At 37.4% G+C, this 17848-nt stretch overlaps 1 protein-coding gene and 1 long non-coding RNA gene across 2 annotated transcripts in view; one reads left to right on the top strand and one right to left on the bottom strand.

Moving 5' to 3' along the window:
* Positions 1 to 2071: 2071 nt before the first annotated feature.
* LOC116162189 (arrestin, lateral eye-like) overlaps positions 2072 to 17848 on the top strand; it is a 74487-nt gene continuing 58710 nt past the window's right edge. The window contains exons 1-3 of the mRNA XM_031475740.1: positions 2072 to 2106; positions 2888 to 3052; positions 17262 to 17385. Of these exons, the coding sequence (XP_031331600.1) occupies positions 2072 to 2106; positions 2888 to 3052; positions 17262 to 17385 (324 nt within the window). The remainder of the gene's footprint in view (positions 2107 to 2887; positions 3053 to 17261; positions 17386 to 17848) is intronic.
* Positions 6689 to 8135, bottom strand: LOC116179101. Its single transcript, XR_004146956.1, has 2 exons — positions 7558 to 8135; positions 6689 to 7504 (listed from the first exon to the last, which is right to left on the bottom strand). It is a non-coding gene; the product is annotated as an uncharacterized LOC116179101 (long non-coding RNA).

Raw genomic sequence — 17848 nt, 5'->3', positions numbered from 1 at the left:
TAATGAATTGTTTTGTAAACGAATATTTACTTTGACGAAGAATTATGTAAGACATAAAACCACGGGCATAAACTGAAGTTTTTGCTCTCGGGCGACTAAAAAGCTCTTGAGAATATAAACAACACTATAGGTAATGCCCTTAATATATAAATAACTAGTATTAGGTGCCATACTAGCACAAACGATTTTATGGGTATTTCCGTTGAAACTTCAACGCATCACCTTTTAAGTTTATTCCAGAATATTGTAAGCAAGTATGTATATATTTTATAAAATATGCATAGGAGAAACACTTAATTCCTTTAAGTGTGCATTTTTGTTTTGGATAACGTTGAGAGCATTAATAGTTATTTACATAAAAGTCCGGAAAATGACACGATACTGGTGAAGAAATATTGAATTAATGTCATTTTACTGACGAGTTTTGTATTAAATTATACCTACCCGAAATCGTATTTTATTATAAAATTTCAATTTTTATATAGAACTTTTGATTAAAATGTCAATCTGTCAGTGATGACAGGAGTCATTATAGACGTTTAGCAATGGGCGCGTTCACCAGACGAAGCGCTTCATGAGCGCTACCTAAAAGCATTGAATAATAAATCTGATATTCAATGCTAAAAGTGAGAATACTCTAGCAAGGTTTCTCGTGCTAGTTACTGTCTGATAGCACTGTCGAAGTCTACACACCACAGTAAGTCGGACGTACTACGTTGGTCTTTACACCTCGACAGTGCTATCAGATAGCAACTATCGCGAGAAACCTTGTTAGAGTATTTCTGCCTTTAGATAGCGCTCATGAAACGCTTCGTCTGGTGAACGCGTCCAATGTCACAGATGGGGCCGGTAAAGTGACGGTGCGGCCGGTAAAGTGACAGATGCGGCCAGTAAAGTGACACGTGGCAGGAAACGTAGTCTGCTATGCCTCTGTCATGGAAACTAAAATTTCCTGACAGAAAGTAGGCATGAAAATTAAGGTTTCAGGACCATTTTGGGTAAAAACATTAAGGCAAAATGGAGGCAAAGTTATCATACACCTTATGTTATGTAACACTTATCGATAAAACTGTTTACTGCCGTATTTTTGTAATTCAAAATTTGCCAACTGTCTACCCTTTGATCTATTGATCCTTATTACATAACGAAAGTTTTATATTTTTCTGTTAGAGGATCGGATCAAGTGATCACAAGACAAGGAGTCCTGGGTAATAAGTTTCTTAAACATTAACACGTTGCATTGATAAGACTAACTGGAATAGTGACTAACTTACACTACACACTCTGAGTTCGATAAGTGTCTGCCGAGCCCTTACATATTAAAGTAACTTACTCAAGCGCGAACACAGTGATTACTTTAACACTTCCCCTCACATCTTTGAAATCTTTATCTTTCCCAAATTTATTTTTTCCTGCAGTGTTCCTAATTCGCAAGGTAAATACCGGAGTAGTATAGAACAATTTAAGACCTTCTGCAGAGGCACCTCTAAAAAGCATTATGCGGGTTACTCAGTAATTGGTCACAAGCCTGTTGAGGGCACAGAACAAGAGAGGATTTCCAAGATTTCGGGTAAATGTCTCGGAGGGTTCATCTTGCAATTCACCGTTGACACACATGTAATGCCGAATTGCCTAACTTCCATGATTAATTGCGCAGCCAAGTTCCTATCATTGCCACTGGAGCGAATGTCTCTTTGAAACGAGTTCCTGGTCGTTAGCTAAATCCCTGCGCAACTAGCCTGGCTTTCATCCTAAGCAGCGTTCCATCCGAACAATACTTATTCCGTAGAACTATTCTGCTTCCGATTACTTCCTGATTCGGTGGACGCTCTACGAGCTCCCAAGTGTCGTTCTTAATGATTGACTTCATCTCGTCAGCCATTTCTTGGAACCATTCTTCTCTTCTGGAGAATTAAGTGCCTCCTCCATCGTCTGGACAGAACTTGCCTATACTCCTTCCTAGGTCTTCCTCTCGATCCGGTTCTAACAATTCTTGCTCTTCCCGGGAGATTCCTAACCCGTGATCTGGTTTCGGCGGCGTCTTCTTCAACATTGCCTTGAATGAAGAAAGATGATAGTCAAAAGGAGCGATTTTTTGTATAGAAGGTACCTAGCAAAGGCGACATTCCATGGCCAACCCGTTTTTACCAATGTTTAGTATTTTAAATTTAATTGTTAGGCTTGCATGAGACCTCACAGTTGCGCAATTTTATGTCATCGGATGGATATTTTAATTATCTATCGGAGGATGTTTTTATTTTTCCTGGAGGTTGAAATGGGGAGCAGGAATTACCGAAAATGTATTTTTCACTTATAATTGCACAAGAGGTTTGTATTTTACCGAGTAAATTTGGGTTGTTTAGGTAATAAAAATCTGTTGCCTAGTAATTAGACGAGAAAAACTGTCAACTAATAAAAATGCGACACCGCAGGTGGAGCATTTTTAGGTTGACAGTTTTTCGAGTCCAATTGCTAAAAGGAAACAGATTTGAATTGCCACAACCCAAATTTACTCGGTTTAAATACAAACCTCGAGTGTAATTCGGCAGGACAATTTAACGAACAAGAAATTCACCAAATTAATCAATTATTGACAGACGTCAAACTAGTCATATGGGAAAGGATAATGCGATAATTGGTTCGAAAATGAATAAGTGAAAAAACCACTAGTGCATTTGTCGCTGGAAAAGTTGCAGGTAACTTTTGCCGCTGTCAAAGTGACAATTTCACTGCGGCTTATGCGATTTTTTATACATGAGTTGAATTGTCAATGTTATTTGCCCGCCGTCAACTTGCCACGCTGTATGTTGCGCTTGTCTCTGAGATACCTGCTTGTATTTATAAGTTACTACGGTGAAAACTATAGTAATCCTTTTCTTTGTTACAGGGTTTTCAAGAAAACGTCACCAAACAATAAACTGACATTATATTTAAGTTCGAGAGATTTGGTCGTATCTGCTGGAAGAATTGACCGACTTCAGGGAGTTTTACTTGTAGATCCCGATTTTGTAAACCAGCGAAAAGTCTTTGGTCAAGTGACTCTCACATTCAGGTTAGTCAATTTGAATGTTTTTGATATTATTTTAAGTTTAGAGATATATCTTGCGTAACCAATTGCGTAGGACAGATTTTGTACTGGTTGTGGAATACCTCCTGGGTCTGTGCTACACACGCTGGTTAAACAAAAAGAACTGCGAGTGCGTGGTTCTATTGATGAAATTCTTCTTGCAAAGAAAGAATGCAATTGCATAACCAATAAACCAAATAAAAAGGTATCTGTACACAAAAACAATTTTCAATTATCAACACAAAGTACTACACTTTACACAGAATTTTTCACCCCTAATGCATAATACTCGCCAAGCAAATCTTACCCCACATGACAAAATTGTGCAACATTAGCGTTTAATACACGTTTATGGTGACTTGTAACGTTAGCGTATAACTTACTATTAACGTCACCGCTACTGCTAATGTCCGCCTTCAAGAACGTTTCTCTGTAACGTCTAAATACCTACGTTTAGCAAACGTTACATCATATAACACTTTATAACATCAGCATTTAACGTTAATTGAACGTTTGAAATGAAACAAACGCCAATGCGATGTAACTCTCTTATGTTGTATAAACGTGGTACAAAAATGTTTATTAAACAATACTAAATTACGTTTATATCATGCTTATACACTGACGGTCGGTATTATAAAGTCATATTTACTATGTTGTAAGCTAACAGTGTTGTTAAGGAATGTCTTAACAACACCGTTAGCTGACAACAAAGTTAAGTCTGGCTTTATAATACCGGCCGTCAATGTACAAGGATGACATAAACGTAATTTAGTATTGTCACAGAATCTGTGGTATTGTTTAACAAACATTTTTGCACTTTGATACTAAAGTGCACAATGTAAAAATTCAAATTCAAAATAATTCAAATAATTTTTTACCAGAAATTTAATGTATAAAAAATTATTTCATTCGCATCAATCACTTCACAACAATTGTTAAAAATATCCCACCATTATTTTGAATGCACAGTTACACACATATTTTCATATCATCGAAAACTAATTCTAACATTACTGGTGTAATGTTCATTAGTTCCCCTTCGATTGCATTTTGAAGTTTCTCAGTGATGTGCAGGCGATTTCGAAAAATATTGTATTTCAAAATCAGAAACAAAAAAATCTAACGGGGTTAGATCTGGAGAACGTGGTGACCACAATCCTCTGCTAATTAATCGATCATCGTAAAACTGTTGTACGGCATCATGGAGTTACCCGGTATTTGTGAATGGAAAATACCTTGTAGGAAAACGTTGCATATAAGGAAATTCTTGATAGAATTGCTGGCGACAGGACTGAATGGAATACGTCCATGTCCCATCCTGTAGACTTGCACTTCGATAATGTTCCTTTAAGACGAACGCGTCATGTTTAGGTGAAAAAGACATTGTGGAAGATTCTAAAAAAGTAAGGTACTTACACATCCATAAAATAATGTACGTCATTTACTTACTTTTACATACTGCTAACGCCTGGGAGGAGCACCGATAGAACTGTTTGATTTAAAATAAAAAGATGACCGTACAAGGTGTAAAATCAACACGTAATGAAAAAAACCACAATCGTCAATGTCTAAACCAAAAAACTCCACAATTTTTAAGCACTTAATTCAAACTATCCTCACTTATTTTGAATCACATCAATCAATTCACAGAAAACCAACAGTTCGAAGATGGTTAACTGATACATTTATTGTAAGTTTTTATATGCTATTTATATCACAGATATTACTGCCTTAACCTGTGTCAATTACGTTAGTCCACAGGAAATGCTTACACGTCAACCTTGCCAACAATGTGCTTAGTAGGTATTGTTTTACAACCTTTACAGTTTATTTCCTAGTAGTAAAGTTATAGTATATACATTTTATTCTGAATTTCCTTGTTATTCTTGAAGATTATATTTCCTTAATCTGTTCTAAATGAACATGTTTCGCCGCCGGCAGTATAGCAGGTACCTATGTTCTAAATAAACAGCGAGAGAGGCTCATACGTTATTACTGAGGAAACTCCAATCCTTCAACAATTAATAAACGGAGAGAAAAGTTAAGAAATTACTGTAAATTTCTGTAATCTTTCTTATGGCTTTGCGAGTCTAATTTATAGAAACTGGATAGTACCTAAAGCAGAAGGTACAGAGAACCAATTAATTTCCTCAGAATTGGATCTGCTTTTACAACCAGCACTTCTATTGGTTTCAATTCTTTACACATCACAAAATCAAGTCAACAATAATGTAATTAGCCTCAATTTCAATTAATTTATCGGTTCACTTGTCGATCAACACGGTTCTGATGGTTTAATGCTTCTTGGCAAGAAAGTAATAAATTATTATTTAATTGGTGGAAACATCATAAGATGTTTACACTGGATTAAACAAATGTAAAACATAATTTCTTTTAAAAATTCAGTTTCTCTAAAAGAAAATGGTAAAGTTTCATTACATTCCTTGCAGTTGTAAAAATAACGTGCACCATCACGATTAGAAACATTTTTCATGTCCTTTCCGGCTTGTTGAATAAAAAAGAGTATTTACTTTCGAAACTTCTCCCTAACATTATTTTTTGCACGAATAGCGCTTTAAATTTTTAAAAGGGCTTGGAGTTCTTATAATTCAAAAGACGATGGAGCACTTATAGGACTTCTAAAAAAGGTATACATGAGTGCCTTCCATCCACTGTCTCCTACGATCGCTAAAATGCAAATCCTTCCACTCGTATTTTTTCTCTCTATGGTAAAACTTTCGAAAGCATAGGCCCTCGTTTAGACAAAAGTGTTGCAATAATCGAGATGTAGATGAATTTATACCGCCGACTATTAAATCCGACAACAAAGCTCGGGGAAGTATAAATTTCCGTTCGAATCTTGTTGCTTCCAGATTTAGTAGACACTTGTTGAATATTGTTCTACTTCCACCATAAAACGAACAAACATTAACCCGGAAATGTTTTTAACCCTGAAGCAGCCATCTTTCAGACGGTATCATAAATTTAATGTGCCTAACGGTCATAAAAACTGGGCGGAAATCGTATTTATGTGGTAATAAATATAATGATTACTCGAAGAAGAAGCCTTGCGTAGTTTGTTATTCGCCACACGTACAAAGAAAAAGCACCCCAGCGGGCAGTGAAAGATAATTGCAGTAATTAGCCTGTAAACCTTCATTAAAAATGTACTTCAGGTAATAAAAGACTTATAGGTAACAAAATCTTAAAAACAGTGTCCCTAATTACACCTTCAGTTTTCGGCATTTAATAATGGGACGTATACACAATAAAAATTTCACAATGTTGGTAGGTTATAACGCGCAAGCTGCAAAATGCTAGGCGCTACAAAATACCATGTGCTTTAATAAAAAACACACGCCGCTGACCGGCCAGCTAGCTCTGTTGACCAAATAGTAAACAGCGGAGAGAGCAAGACAAATACACAGGGTAGTGGGTGACAACAGAATTAATACATTTGGTAATGGCTCATCATATATCATCGATTCCAAATAAATCTTCACTACTTACTTTTGTGGCTTCTTGTAAATTTCCTGGGCGCCACCTAATTCCCATACAAGTTTCGCTTACACTACCGGAACTAGGAAAGGTAGCTTTAGCTTTAAAATAGGCAACTAATGACCCACAAATAAAAAGTTTTATTCGGTGCACTGCACCATGAAATAAATTCAAAATTGCACAACTTAGATTCCCCACTGGGAATTCATAATCTTATTTAAGGTAAGCAGCAACTCAAAATATGAACCCTCCCAAAGTTAACAAAAGAAGGGGTTTACATAAAATTTCCCATAAAATGTTGAATAAAATACACCAGAATCTCTGGAGTTAACACCCAAATATCGTTGCAGTGGCAAAATAATGAATTAAATTGAAAATAGATACCTTAATTTATAGCTTGAGTCGGCAATGAAATTATTCGGTTCTTACGAGCTCGTTCGTACCTTACATAAATTGTTATCACCCCATAACGAGAGTAATCTTTTGACTAGCTAAAATATTGTACCCCAAAAATGTCAAGCTTACCAATTAACAGTAATAATCTTGACTCTATGCAGGCCAATTAGCAATTGATCACCACCGAGGTGGGTCAAATGCAAACACACAAATTTACAAAAAGGTTTAACAATGCTACATCACCGTACGATCAATATTTAGGTCTTCTTTTCCACAGGTCCTGGTATATGGTTGCACGTTGAATGACAAATGCTGCTCTAAGTGTTACACAAAGTGTCGGAAGTAAGGTAGCGGCTTCAAGATATGTACGACTCGGCCATTAAGTTATTTCAATGGTTTGATGCTAGATCGTACACACTGCACTCCAGTACTTAGTCGATTTACTTTCCTATGCCCCCTTATCCGCAACACAATGTGGTCTATAGTTTCGTTTCACAGGTAAACAGTCGGATCGTAGTTCTTGACCCCAATACGTGAACTCTAAAATAATAAACTAATGGGTGGTACGTTTTTACACAAGAATAAATGCGAACCTCTACATGGAGAGAGTCAACGGAAAATAAAAGAGCTTCGTGAACGTACGAAAGTGAATGGAAGTTATCCTACGATCGTTGTCAGAATGGTCCCAATTATGCTTACGTTCCTTTAGAAGAACTCCTTTCGGATTAAATGGTTACCATGCCCAAAAAGAAATGGCAGGTACAATGATGGTTCACTTGTTTTTAAAGATGCTTTCGCCAAAACAGGAACTAAATTAGCACTTAAATCAGGATGAACCGCACGACCGTTCTCTTCGGGTTAGCAAGTAAAACACGCTGAATTTTTCCATTTCCGGCCCCAATGAAACAACGAAGTTTTGCTCCAACCAATAACGCGGTCAATCGAAGCTTACAATACCATATATGGTTACGGTATCAAATTACATAGGTTATCTAAAGCGGAAATTGGCTTTTAGACCAATAATAGAAATATAAAACATTAGAAACGGGCAGGTACGGAAATAAACGAATGTGAAGGTTACAAAAGGTGACTACCACAGAATAGAAAAGTTATAAACAGGGTGATTGAAATGGAAATACGAACAAAATGTTGATATAATAATAAAACTGTTACAAGGTACATTGGCAGTTTATATTTTTGTAAATTTTACGTTAGCATTATTTATAGAAAACGTTTTAAGGAAATGTACGTTATGTGACTTGTTTTGAAAACTGGCGAGGTATTTCAAAATGTCTTTATTCGTCAAAAATATGCACTTACATTCATAATTTTGGTTTTGACCATTTATGGCAATTCGCTCTGAAACTTCGAATTTCTTTTGCAGTAGGTATACGGAATTGCTGTAATTTCAAATTGCAAATTAGGAATTATACAGTTTAGGTGTATGAAGCAACGGTTTATAAAAAGGTAACCAAAACCTTTACGTAAGCAAGAGAGGCTTGAACGTTCCTTGCATAGTTTCCCATTCGTCGCACGTACACAGCAAAAGCGCCCTAGCGGTCAGTCAAAGATAATTGTAGTAAATTAACAGCATAATGCCCTGTACGAGTGAGTATTAGAGTTTTCCGTGACCAGAAATGGTATTTTACATTATAGAGAAATCAGCCTGTAAATCTGCTGGGGCAAGTGGAAAGCTGCTATCTTTAGTTTTTAACGAAATTGCGAAACTTTTGTATTAATTCAATTTTACAGGCAATATGGCATAGCATCGGTTCTTTTTTATTTGGGAAGGAACAGCAAATGAATGCTTCAGCGGACTACAATTTAGTATCCATTTTTGTTGTAAGTACTATGGGTTTAACACGTACTTCTGTTAAGTTATTAAGACCCCGGTTCTTAATTATGTTTTGTAGGCTTCTAAGATTTAAGGCTTATAATAGATTCTCATTAACACGTTCTCGTGTTTGAAGTAGCAAAGAGACAGGGAAAATGGGAGACCTCGTAACCAGAATTTGTTAGTTAGAGTAGAGTTTGCTGAAATATTTGTATACAGCTAGAATAAGTACATATAGCTGGTCATCAACAGAAGTGCTTTTCTCGCTTTACAAATAATTAGAAATCATACGAGGGGTTCCATGCCAGCAAATGTCTGATAACTGAAGTTTGAGTCTGTCAATTTTGTATTATTATTTTTCTACAAAGTCAACAGACAAATTTTAACACCCACACACACAAGAATAATATGACAGAAAGCTAACGGCTCAAGAAGCGTTGTATTAGGTATTACATTTGAATATTTAACGTTAACTACTCTCAACAATGAGAAAGGCTTAGTTTATACCGTGATATCGTATCAATAAATTATTCGACTCTGCAGTGGTTGATCATCAATATTCATTTGTATGTAATCCCAAAGACCAACATCTGATGAATGAATTATGAATTCCTTTAACAAATGGAGCCGCCATAAAGGATGGTTTAATCGCAATTCTGAACGTCATGCCGCACATAAAGAAGAATTTAATCTCGTCACAAATAAGATGGGTCATCCGGAGCAGATGTCCAAACGAATCCAAACCCTGCTTTTTCAATTTTGTCAATTCATCATGTCAATTTGTAAAAAGGTAGCTCACCTTGGCCGGCCGGCTGGCTGGCAGCATATGCGGGCCCTTAGAAGAACGCTTGTCGAAAGACGAGGAATGTACAATGCACCATCCCCGCGCGTGTTATACTGAAGTGGTGATTTTTAAGTTTTTTCCTATCTTCTTCTACAGTTTTGGCCCGATTCAAATTGGTGTCGTCGGAAAGGTCTTGTAAACACGCACAACTAATTTATTTTTATTTTCTAGGGGCGAAATTACCCACCTTTTGCAAGGCGTTTTGGGTACTCGACTTCGGTGCCCAAAGGGTATCTTCCGCTGCGAATTTTGTCGCGCGGTTTAATGTTTATCAAAGCTCGAATTGCGGTTTCTGTTTCTCGTGTCACTAATAGACTCTCGAGCTATGAGAGGTGCCCCAAAAATTGTGTATTATCATAGTGTAAAACTATGGTACAATGATTTAAAAAAAGTTTAAAACGAACAAAGAACAATTCCTGAAATTGAGATTTAGTATCATGCACATAAACAATGAAATACAAACTTAAACAGAATTGCTACTACCAAAAACAGTGATCAGTGCGCTACTTTTACTAAGTGATTTTCATGTAGACCCGACCAAATTAATGAGTTTATTGCATATAATACTTTGATTTATTTTGTTAAGTAGCGGAAACACAACGCTCACTGCAAAAATGTCCATTAAAGTAGTTCTAGTAACATTGAAATAAGTTTGGAACTACCAACGAACAGAGAAAGTCGCTGTTACTCCTGCAAATCACACAATATCTACTTAAAAGTAATTATTACTTCACAGTCGTGCCTCTAGTTCCACTGACATTGGGTTCGGTGGTCTGCGGGTTGAAGCAAATTTTCGCATAGCTTGGGGACAAAGAAAGTTTTTTACTTCTTGTTTATGCCGTGGAGATGTTTGCATTTTCGGCCGTGCGTGAATGTAAGCATATAAATTGACTTTATTGTTGTTTTTCGAAATTGGTACGGTTACTGCTTAGAAAAAGGACTGTAGACGGCCATGCTTTTGGTGGCAAACAGAGCTAAGATTTGCTTCGGTTTACGATAACCTTTTATCCCTTACTTATGAAGGTAATATGAATATATCCCTTAACTATCCTTTTTTTCAATAATTTGTTATACAATAAACAAATTTGCAAGCGTGAGGTAGCGTTATAGAGACCTTTAAGCAATTTGTAAACAATACATTTTTTACCCAAAATCGTCCTGAAACCTTCATTTTCATGAAGCCTACTTTCTGTCAGGAAATTTGAGTTTCTATGACTCCACACCTAAAGCATATCGTCCAATCAGCTTGATGTCTTTTCTTCTTAAGACACTTGAAAGACTGTGCGATAGATACATAAGGGATACGGCGCTAACACGGTTTCCGCTGCATCCTAACCAACACGCATACTGCCCAGGAAGATCTACGGAATCAGCCCTGCACTGCGTTGTAGGGCAGATTGAGAGATCGCTGCACTGGGAGTATTCATAGATATAGAAGGGGCTTTCGACAAAACAACCTTCGATTCAATAGAAATGGCTCTATGTCACCACGGCGTACCGAACGTCATACAAGGCTGGATTGCGCAGCTGCTGAATCTCAGAGCAGTGCACATCAGCGTTGGCGACGAAACACTAAGGTGCACAGTAGTGAGAGGATGCCCCCAAGGTGGGGTGTTATCATCACTTCTGTGGAACTTGACTGTAAACAGGCTCCTCTGTCGCCTTAATGACAGTGGGTACTATACGCTGGGGTATGCGGATGATATATCCATACTTATAACCGGCAAATTTGAGGCAACTTTATGCAGACTGATGCAATCAGCTCTTACAGTAACCGAAGAATGGTGTAGGGAACACTCCTTGTCCATCAACCCGACAAAAACGGAGCTAGTTCTCTTCACAAGAAAAAGAAAGGTAGAGGGTATTCGAGCTCCCCTGCTATTCCAAAAACACCTCCAATTTTCAGAGTCAGTGAAATATCTAGGAATCACACTCGACAAAAAACTGAATTGGAGCAAACATATCCAGCTTAAAGCCGAAAAAGCAAATAGGGCTTTCTGGCAAAGTCGCCGCGCTATTGGCAAACTTTGGGGACCATCCCCGAAGGCTGTCCTGTGGCTGTACACTGCCGTGATTAGACCTATGTTCTGTTATGGAGCAATTGTCTGGTGGCCTAGAACCAGACTCTCCACAACTGTAGCACTCCTTAATCATGTGCAAAGACTAGCGTGCCTTGCCTGCACAGGCGCGATGCGAACGACCCCCACAGCCGTCATGGAGGCCCTCTTGGATCTGCCTCCACTAGATCTCCACGTGAGAGAGCAGGCCATTCTGGCATTCCTGCGTCTGAAAAATAAGGGGTTGTTGAATAGCAGAGGCATTGAGGGGGGGCCACTCCCGAATTCTGGGCGAGGCGATCAAGCGTCTGCCTATCCTAGAGGGGAGATCGGACTCACTCACTCCTCAATTCATATTAGGGAAAAACTATCACATCTTCTTTGATGAGAATATGGCATCCCAACCAGATATATTCATCTTCACGGATGGATCTAAGACAATGGAAGGTACAGGCACTGGTATTTACTCCAAAGAACTGAACTTCCATATCACCCAACCACTAGGTAAACTTCCTACTGTATTCCAGTCAGAGTTGGTAGGATTAACGCTTAGTGCAAGAACAGTTCTTATGCATAACATAAAGAACAAAACTATCAGAATCTCAAGTGACAGCAGGGCTGCCTTGCAGTCACTTGGTCACTGTAAAATTACCTCTAGGATGGTTTCCGAATGTCACCACGTACTAGAGCAAGTAGCAAGCAGCAACACCCTTGAGCTCGTATGGGTCAAAGGGCATGCTGGAACGGAAGGTAATGAGAAAGCCGATAAATTAGCCGGACTGGCCTCAAAACAGGCGTTTTATGGTCCAGAGCCGGCTCTTCCACTTACAGTTAAAACTGTAAACAACCTAATAACTCAAGACACCCAAACCCAGCACAGGGCTAGGTGGAACTTGATGTTAGATTGTCGCCATGCGAGAGAAGCCTTCAGAGGACCATCTCGTAGCTTGGCGCGTTTTTGTACAGGGCTATCAAGGAAGAACCTGAGGTTACTCGTGGGAATACTTTCTGGGCACTGTAAACTAAACAAGCACATGCACTGCATGGGTTTGGTGGAATCACCATCTTGTAGAGGATGTTACACAGACGACGAGACGGCATACCACATACTCTGTGAATGTCCCACTCTAGTCCAACTGAGACGATCCATGTTGGGGGAATCCTGGCCGGACATGGCTACGATTAGAGCCGCCTCCCCTTCCAGCGTCCTAAGGTTCATCTCACGTGTGGGATGGCTTGAGTGATGCTGAGGGGTCGGGCGACCCTAGTCAGGGAGGTAGTACAAAGGGCCCGAATTTGAGGCCTAAGTACGCGTGGACACTGTTCACCCTCCTATCGTAATCCAGAATCCAGAATGACAGAGGCAGAGCAGACTACGTTTCCTGCCGCTTATCACTTTACCAGTCTCATCGTCAGTTTACCGGCCGCATCTGTGACATTGCCTGACTCGGAAATTCAATATTTTCTCGCTAGTAATGTGTCATTTTCCTGACTTTTATGTAAATAAATATTCCGTTTGGTCCCACGCAAACCGTTACCTAAAAGTATTCAGGCCTTGCCTTCAACCTTGCTTGACTGTAGACAATAAAAGGATTATTAGTAATAAACACAAACAAAAGTAAAGCGCGTGTAGTCGTAACACAACAACGTGGAGTCTTTACGAGAGAACGTATATCATAAAAAAGTATCGATTATCGCGTACTAATTAGAATTACCAATTTAATAATGGGCAAACTTTGTTTTTGTCCGAGTATAACAATGGAATTCGGAACAAACGAAAATCAGTACCTGAGAGTCGATTATTGCGGAAACTAGCAGGGATATCAAAAAAATATTTATATAAAATCTTATTCATATGGAGGGGCTCATTTAATGATGCTATGCACATTTTCACATAAACAGTTAAGGGTCAAGTGTAGGGCAACTAATTTTTTCAAATAGAAACTTATACTTTTTATTAAATATTTTTTTCTACATAGGAAAATAATAAACTTTCGTGGGAAACTTTTTTTCCGTACACTTATTATTAAGACATTCTTCTAAAAGTGCTATTCTTGGTTTGAGCTAAGAAGCTGTTCTGTCAAGCATTTGGCACATTTGTTTCTCTACAACTTAAGGTCGATTCTCACTTTCGTGCAAGACACGTACTCGGCACAGGCAAGGCACCGACTCGGCAAAATATCTATATTATTGAATCTTATGAATTTTTTGGGGTATAATTCACACTATGCGAGCAAAGACTCGGCCAGCTACGGCCTTTGCACGCAGCGTTCTTCCGAAACAATATTTGCCGGGCATGTACCGTGCACGTTCCGACAAGTGTGAATACAATCTGTGCAGGTCACCGACTTTAGTTCATTTTTCATAGTACAAGAAAGGTTGAAGGGTCAGCAAAGGAACACTTTTTCAGCGGAACAAGATGAGATGCTGATTGAATGTGTCCAAGAAAATGATTTCGGTCATAAAAGATACTTCTTATGCATTTTATGTACACAAAAACGTATTTTTCTTTTTCTGCAATATGTACTTTCTTGTTCTTCATCATCTAATATTAGACCAATTTTAATTAACGTAAAGTTTCGAACATTTTTACAGTTGAAACTCACGTTGTAATAGCCCTACTATTACCGTCTCACGTTTCTGATTGATAAAAAATAAATCTAAATAAATAAACCGATTATATTGAAAAAAATAAAATAAATCCAAATTCCACTGCACTCACAATTGATTTACTTTTTTATATTAAATATTACTCAATTACTTACATCTATCCTGAATCTGAATACCTAATATTTAAATTTACTTAATATAACACTTAATTTAATACCTACAACAATGAATATTCTTCTAACTTCTAACTTATATTTATCCTATCTATATAAAACCATTCGGCAAAAACAATTATAAAATGACAAGATAAAAATTTTATATGAATAAATTTCTAGGTAAATAACTTTTCATAAAAATAACTTACAATTTAGACAGTAGTATTCTTCCCCTTTTTAGATGGTGGGTATTGTAGTGGAGCATGATTTAGATTATTCTCAATCTTCGCCTATTAAATCCAATCGCGTAATCCCAATTGAACAACAATTTCTTAGCGCGCTTTTCGTACTTTAGGTATAATTTCTGAACGGAAGTCTTTCAATCGCCCGTTAAACTAAACTGCAGTTACTCAATGATTAATACTTTCCGAACAATTCACTATTCCAGAACGACCAACTTGTTCTTGGTTAAAAAATACGATTTTTTAATTAATACGCGCAACAAATTTTATTTGGCTTGGGCCTTTTTACTTAAATGGCCCGTTTCCGCGATGACACTCGCCCGTGCGAATATCTACGAAAAAACTTTATAAGTGGTGGCCGCGTTTTCCGCGGCGGTACCACGCTCCGCGTGAATATCTACGCAAAAAGCTCCCAAATTTCTGATCATTTTGGTTTTTATATCGCGAGTAAACCAACGCCCGTAATTAACGCTCCCATCAAGTTTCCGGAAATAAACAAACTCATAATTTTTTAGCCTCGCTGTTTTATTACATATTTTTCTTAGAATCTATTGCGTCTTTTAACCGGTGACCTTTTTTAAATCACGTACCATAATCGTTAACTCGCCCAAAATAGGAAGTCCAAAACCAATAACTCATCTTATATTTCACGATATTTGAAACTTAATTACATCGAAAAAAAAATATTTGTTAATTTTAATGAACATTACAACTTCACAGAAATCTTAATCATCGATACGCATTTCTACCCGAATATAATTTTGAAATCCACAAAACTTGCAAAATTTAACAAGCTTCCGTTACAACGTAGAAACTGCTTACCTGCGGCAAGCGTGTCGCAGTGTGAATTGAACTCAAAAAACTTTGCCCGTGCCGAGTATGTGCCGTGCCGGTTCTTTGCACGAAAGTGAGAATCGGCCTTTTACTCATGGTACCACAACCATCGATATACACAAACACAACAAACATATTCGAGAACTAGAAAAAATGATTTAAACTCCCATCAATTAATATTTTTTTATAAAAACAGATTTTATTTAATATTACGGCGAAGACAATTGAGCAAGTCATACAAAATTGACTACAGTGCTTCAAAAGGTTGATAGTTATAAATTCAATGGTTGAACTTTTAAAATCAAATGTTGAGTGTCTTTTAAGGAATTTATTTAAAAGCAATAGCATACTAGAATTTGATGCGATTCGAGTAGACACTGTTGGAAACCCTTTAGGCTGAAAAGCTCCTTAGGAAAAGGTTTTGTAACTGTCGGTTTGTTGGTCTGTCCGGTACTCTTACGACAGCTCAACAAAAGAGAAACAGTTCTATTGTAATTTCCACAATTTATCCCTTAAATTGGCCTCATTTGTGTTAGTTTTAATATAAACGAAACTGGCAAGATGATTCAGCATTCGCTTCTTCATCACTACATAGTGCATTTGCTGTATGGTTTACATGGCTGTCCAGTTAGTTGTAGTCATTAAAACCAGTTCATATTCGTCAAAAGTATAAAATTTCAGTTCAAAGTTGCACAAACATCGACAGTAGAAGCATTGGTTTCCTTACTATCGGCACAATCTACTTCATACATTACTTTTGTCTTAGAATGTTGCAAAAAAGAAATAAGTATAATAAAATTATGAAAAATAATAAATTTTAATGTGCCCAGCGGTTGAGCTTGAAATGAAACATAATTGAATTTGCACCTACGGTAGCTCGTTTTTTATAGTAGTATAACAAACACATTTTACTCAACATTCCAACAGCCACTCTTGATCGAGGTTTTTTTAAATAAAAATCCCATATCGCATTACTTCTGATCTTTCAAATGCAGCTACCAATTCACTGGAAATTCACGAAAAATGAGCGATAAAAATGGATACCACTGGTTACATTATGTCATTCATTACTCATGAATTTTCACATTCGTTTTCCTCAAGGGCATTCTTTTCCTGATCCCTTTCATTTCGCTTCAGTTATATTTACTATATAAACTGTCATTGGAGGGATAGAAGTCGTGACAACAGCGTTAACTTTCTACGACCTGAAATACCACATATCGATTCTGCGACATAAAGATGGTTGAATTATTATACTCTCTTAGTAAAAAATTCAAAGGTCAAATAATATCACGTTCATATTCTGCAGGTTACGACTCCTTGTGTTTGGCCGTAGAAGTTGAACTATAACAATTACTGACCTACAGTACCTAAATGCACATTCTTGGAAACTTACCTACCTTGCCTTTATTAAATGAAATAATTCCAGTGTAGTTAATTGGATCCAGCCCGAAAAAAAATCACTGCTTGGTAATTAGTAATTTGCGTGATGTGATATTTAAAGCAATTACATACTTTACGCTACGTTAAATGAATTCGTGCGAATTTTAATTTCATTTGAGCATATCTGGGAAAATAACACCTGTTTCGAATTGTAGGTACATTTCAATACACCTGTCATTTGTATATTTATAAAACGTTGTTAGTGTATTAGCATTACGCCCATTTATTTCTACGGAATTGAATTACGGAAAACCTTTTACCTTTTGATGTGCTTTTAGGTACGGTCGCGAAGACGAAGAAGTAATGGGCCTGAAGTTTTGCAATGAAGCCGTGATGTGCCTGGCGCAGTTGTACCCTCCGCATCCGGCTGTTCAAACTCCCGAGGGAAACACTCCACTACAGGTAAAACATTTTCCTCCCTTGTATTTTCACGCCGATGCTCTTAAACAATTTACTCAACTAAAAATGAACCGCTTTACGTAATAATTCTCCTAAATGGAATGTCCTTTTTTTTCACCCGTAGATTTGTCCGGCGCAAACAATAAATGGTCCTTTCCATTGTGATTAATGTTTGATGGTTTTGCGCCTCTCAGATTTTATTTCAACTGAATATTTATTTCAAAGTGTGTACCTCACCGCAGTACAATTTTAGACGCAATATAATTAAAGATATACAGAACAGAAGGGTAGAGTAATATAGGGGAGCGGATCACCAAACTCAATTGATTAGGGCAATTAATTTCACAGATCTTTCAAGCGTTCCAAATTTAGTGGCATTACGTACAATGGTTCAGCTAAAAGTCACGCACCAGGCCTTGTCAGTATAATGAACTAGGCTTTCATCGGCAACTGTCACTACAATAGA

This window comes from Photinus pyralis, unplaced genomic scaffold (assembly GCF_008802855.1).
Source record: "Photinus pyralis isolate 1611_PpyrPB1 unplaced genomic scaffold, Ppyr1.3 Ppyr1.4_LG1, whole genome shotgun sequence".
Classification (NCBI taxonomy): domain Eukaryota; kingdom Metazoa; phylum Arthropoda; class Insecta; order Coleoptera; family Lampyridae; genus Photinus; species Photinus pyralis.
This window is presented reverse-complemented; position numbering and strand designations above follow the sequence as displayed.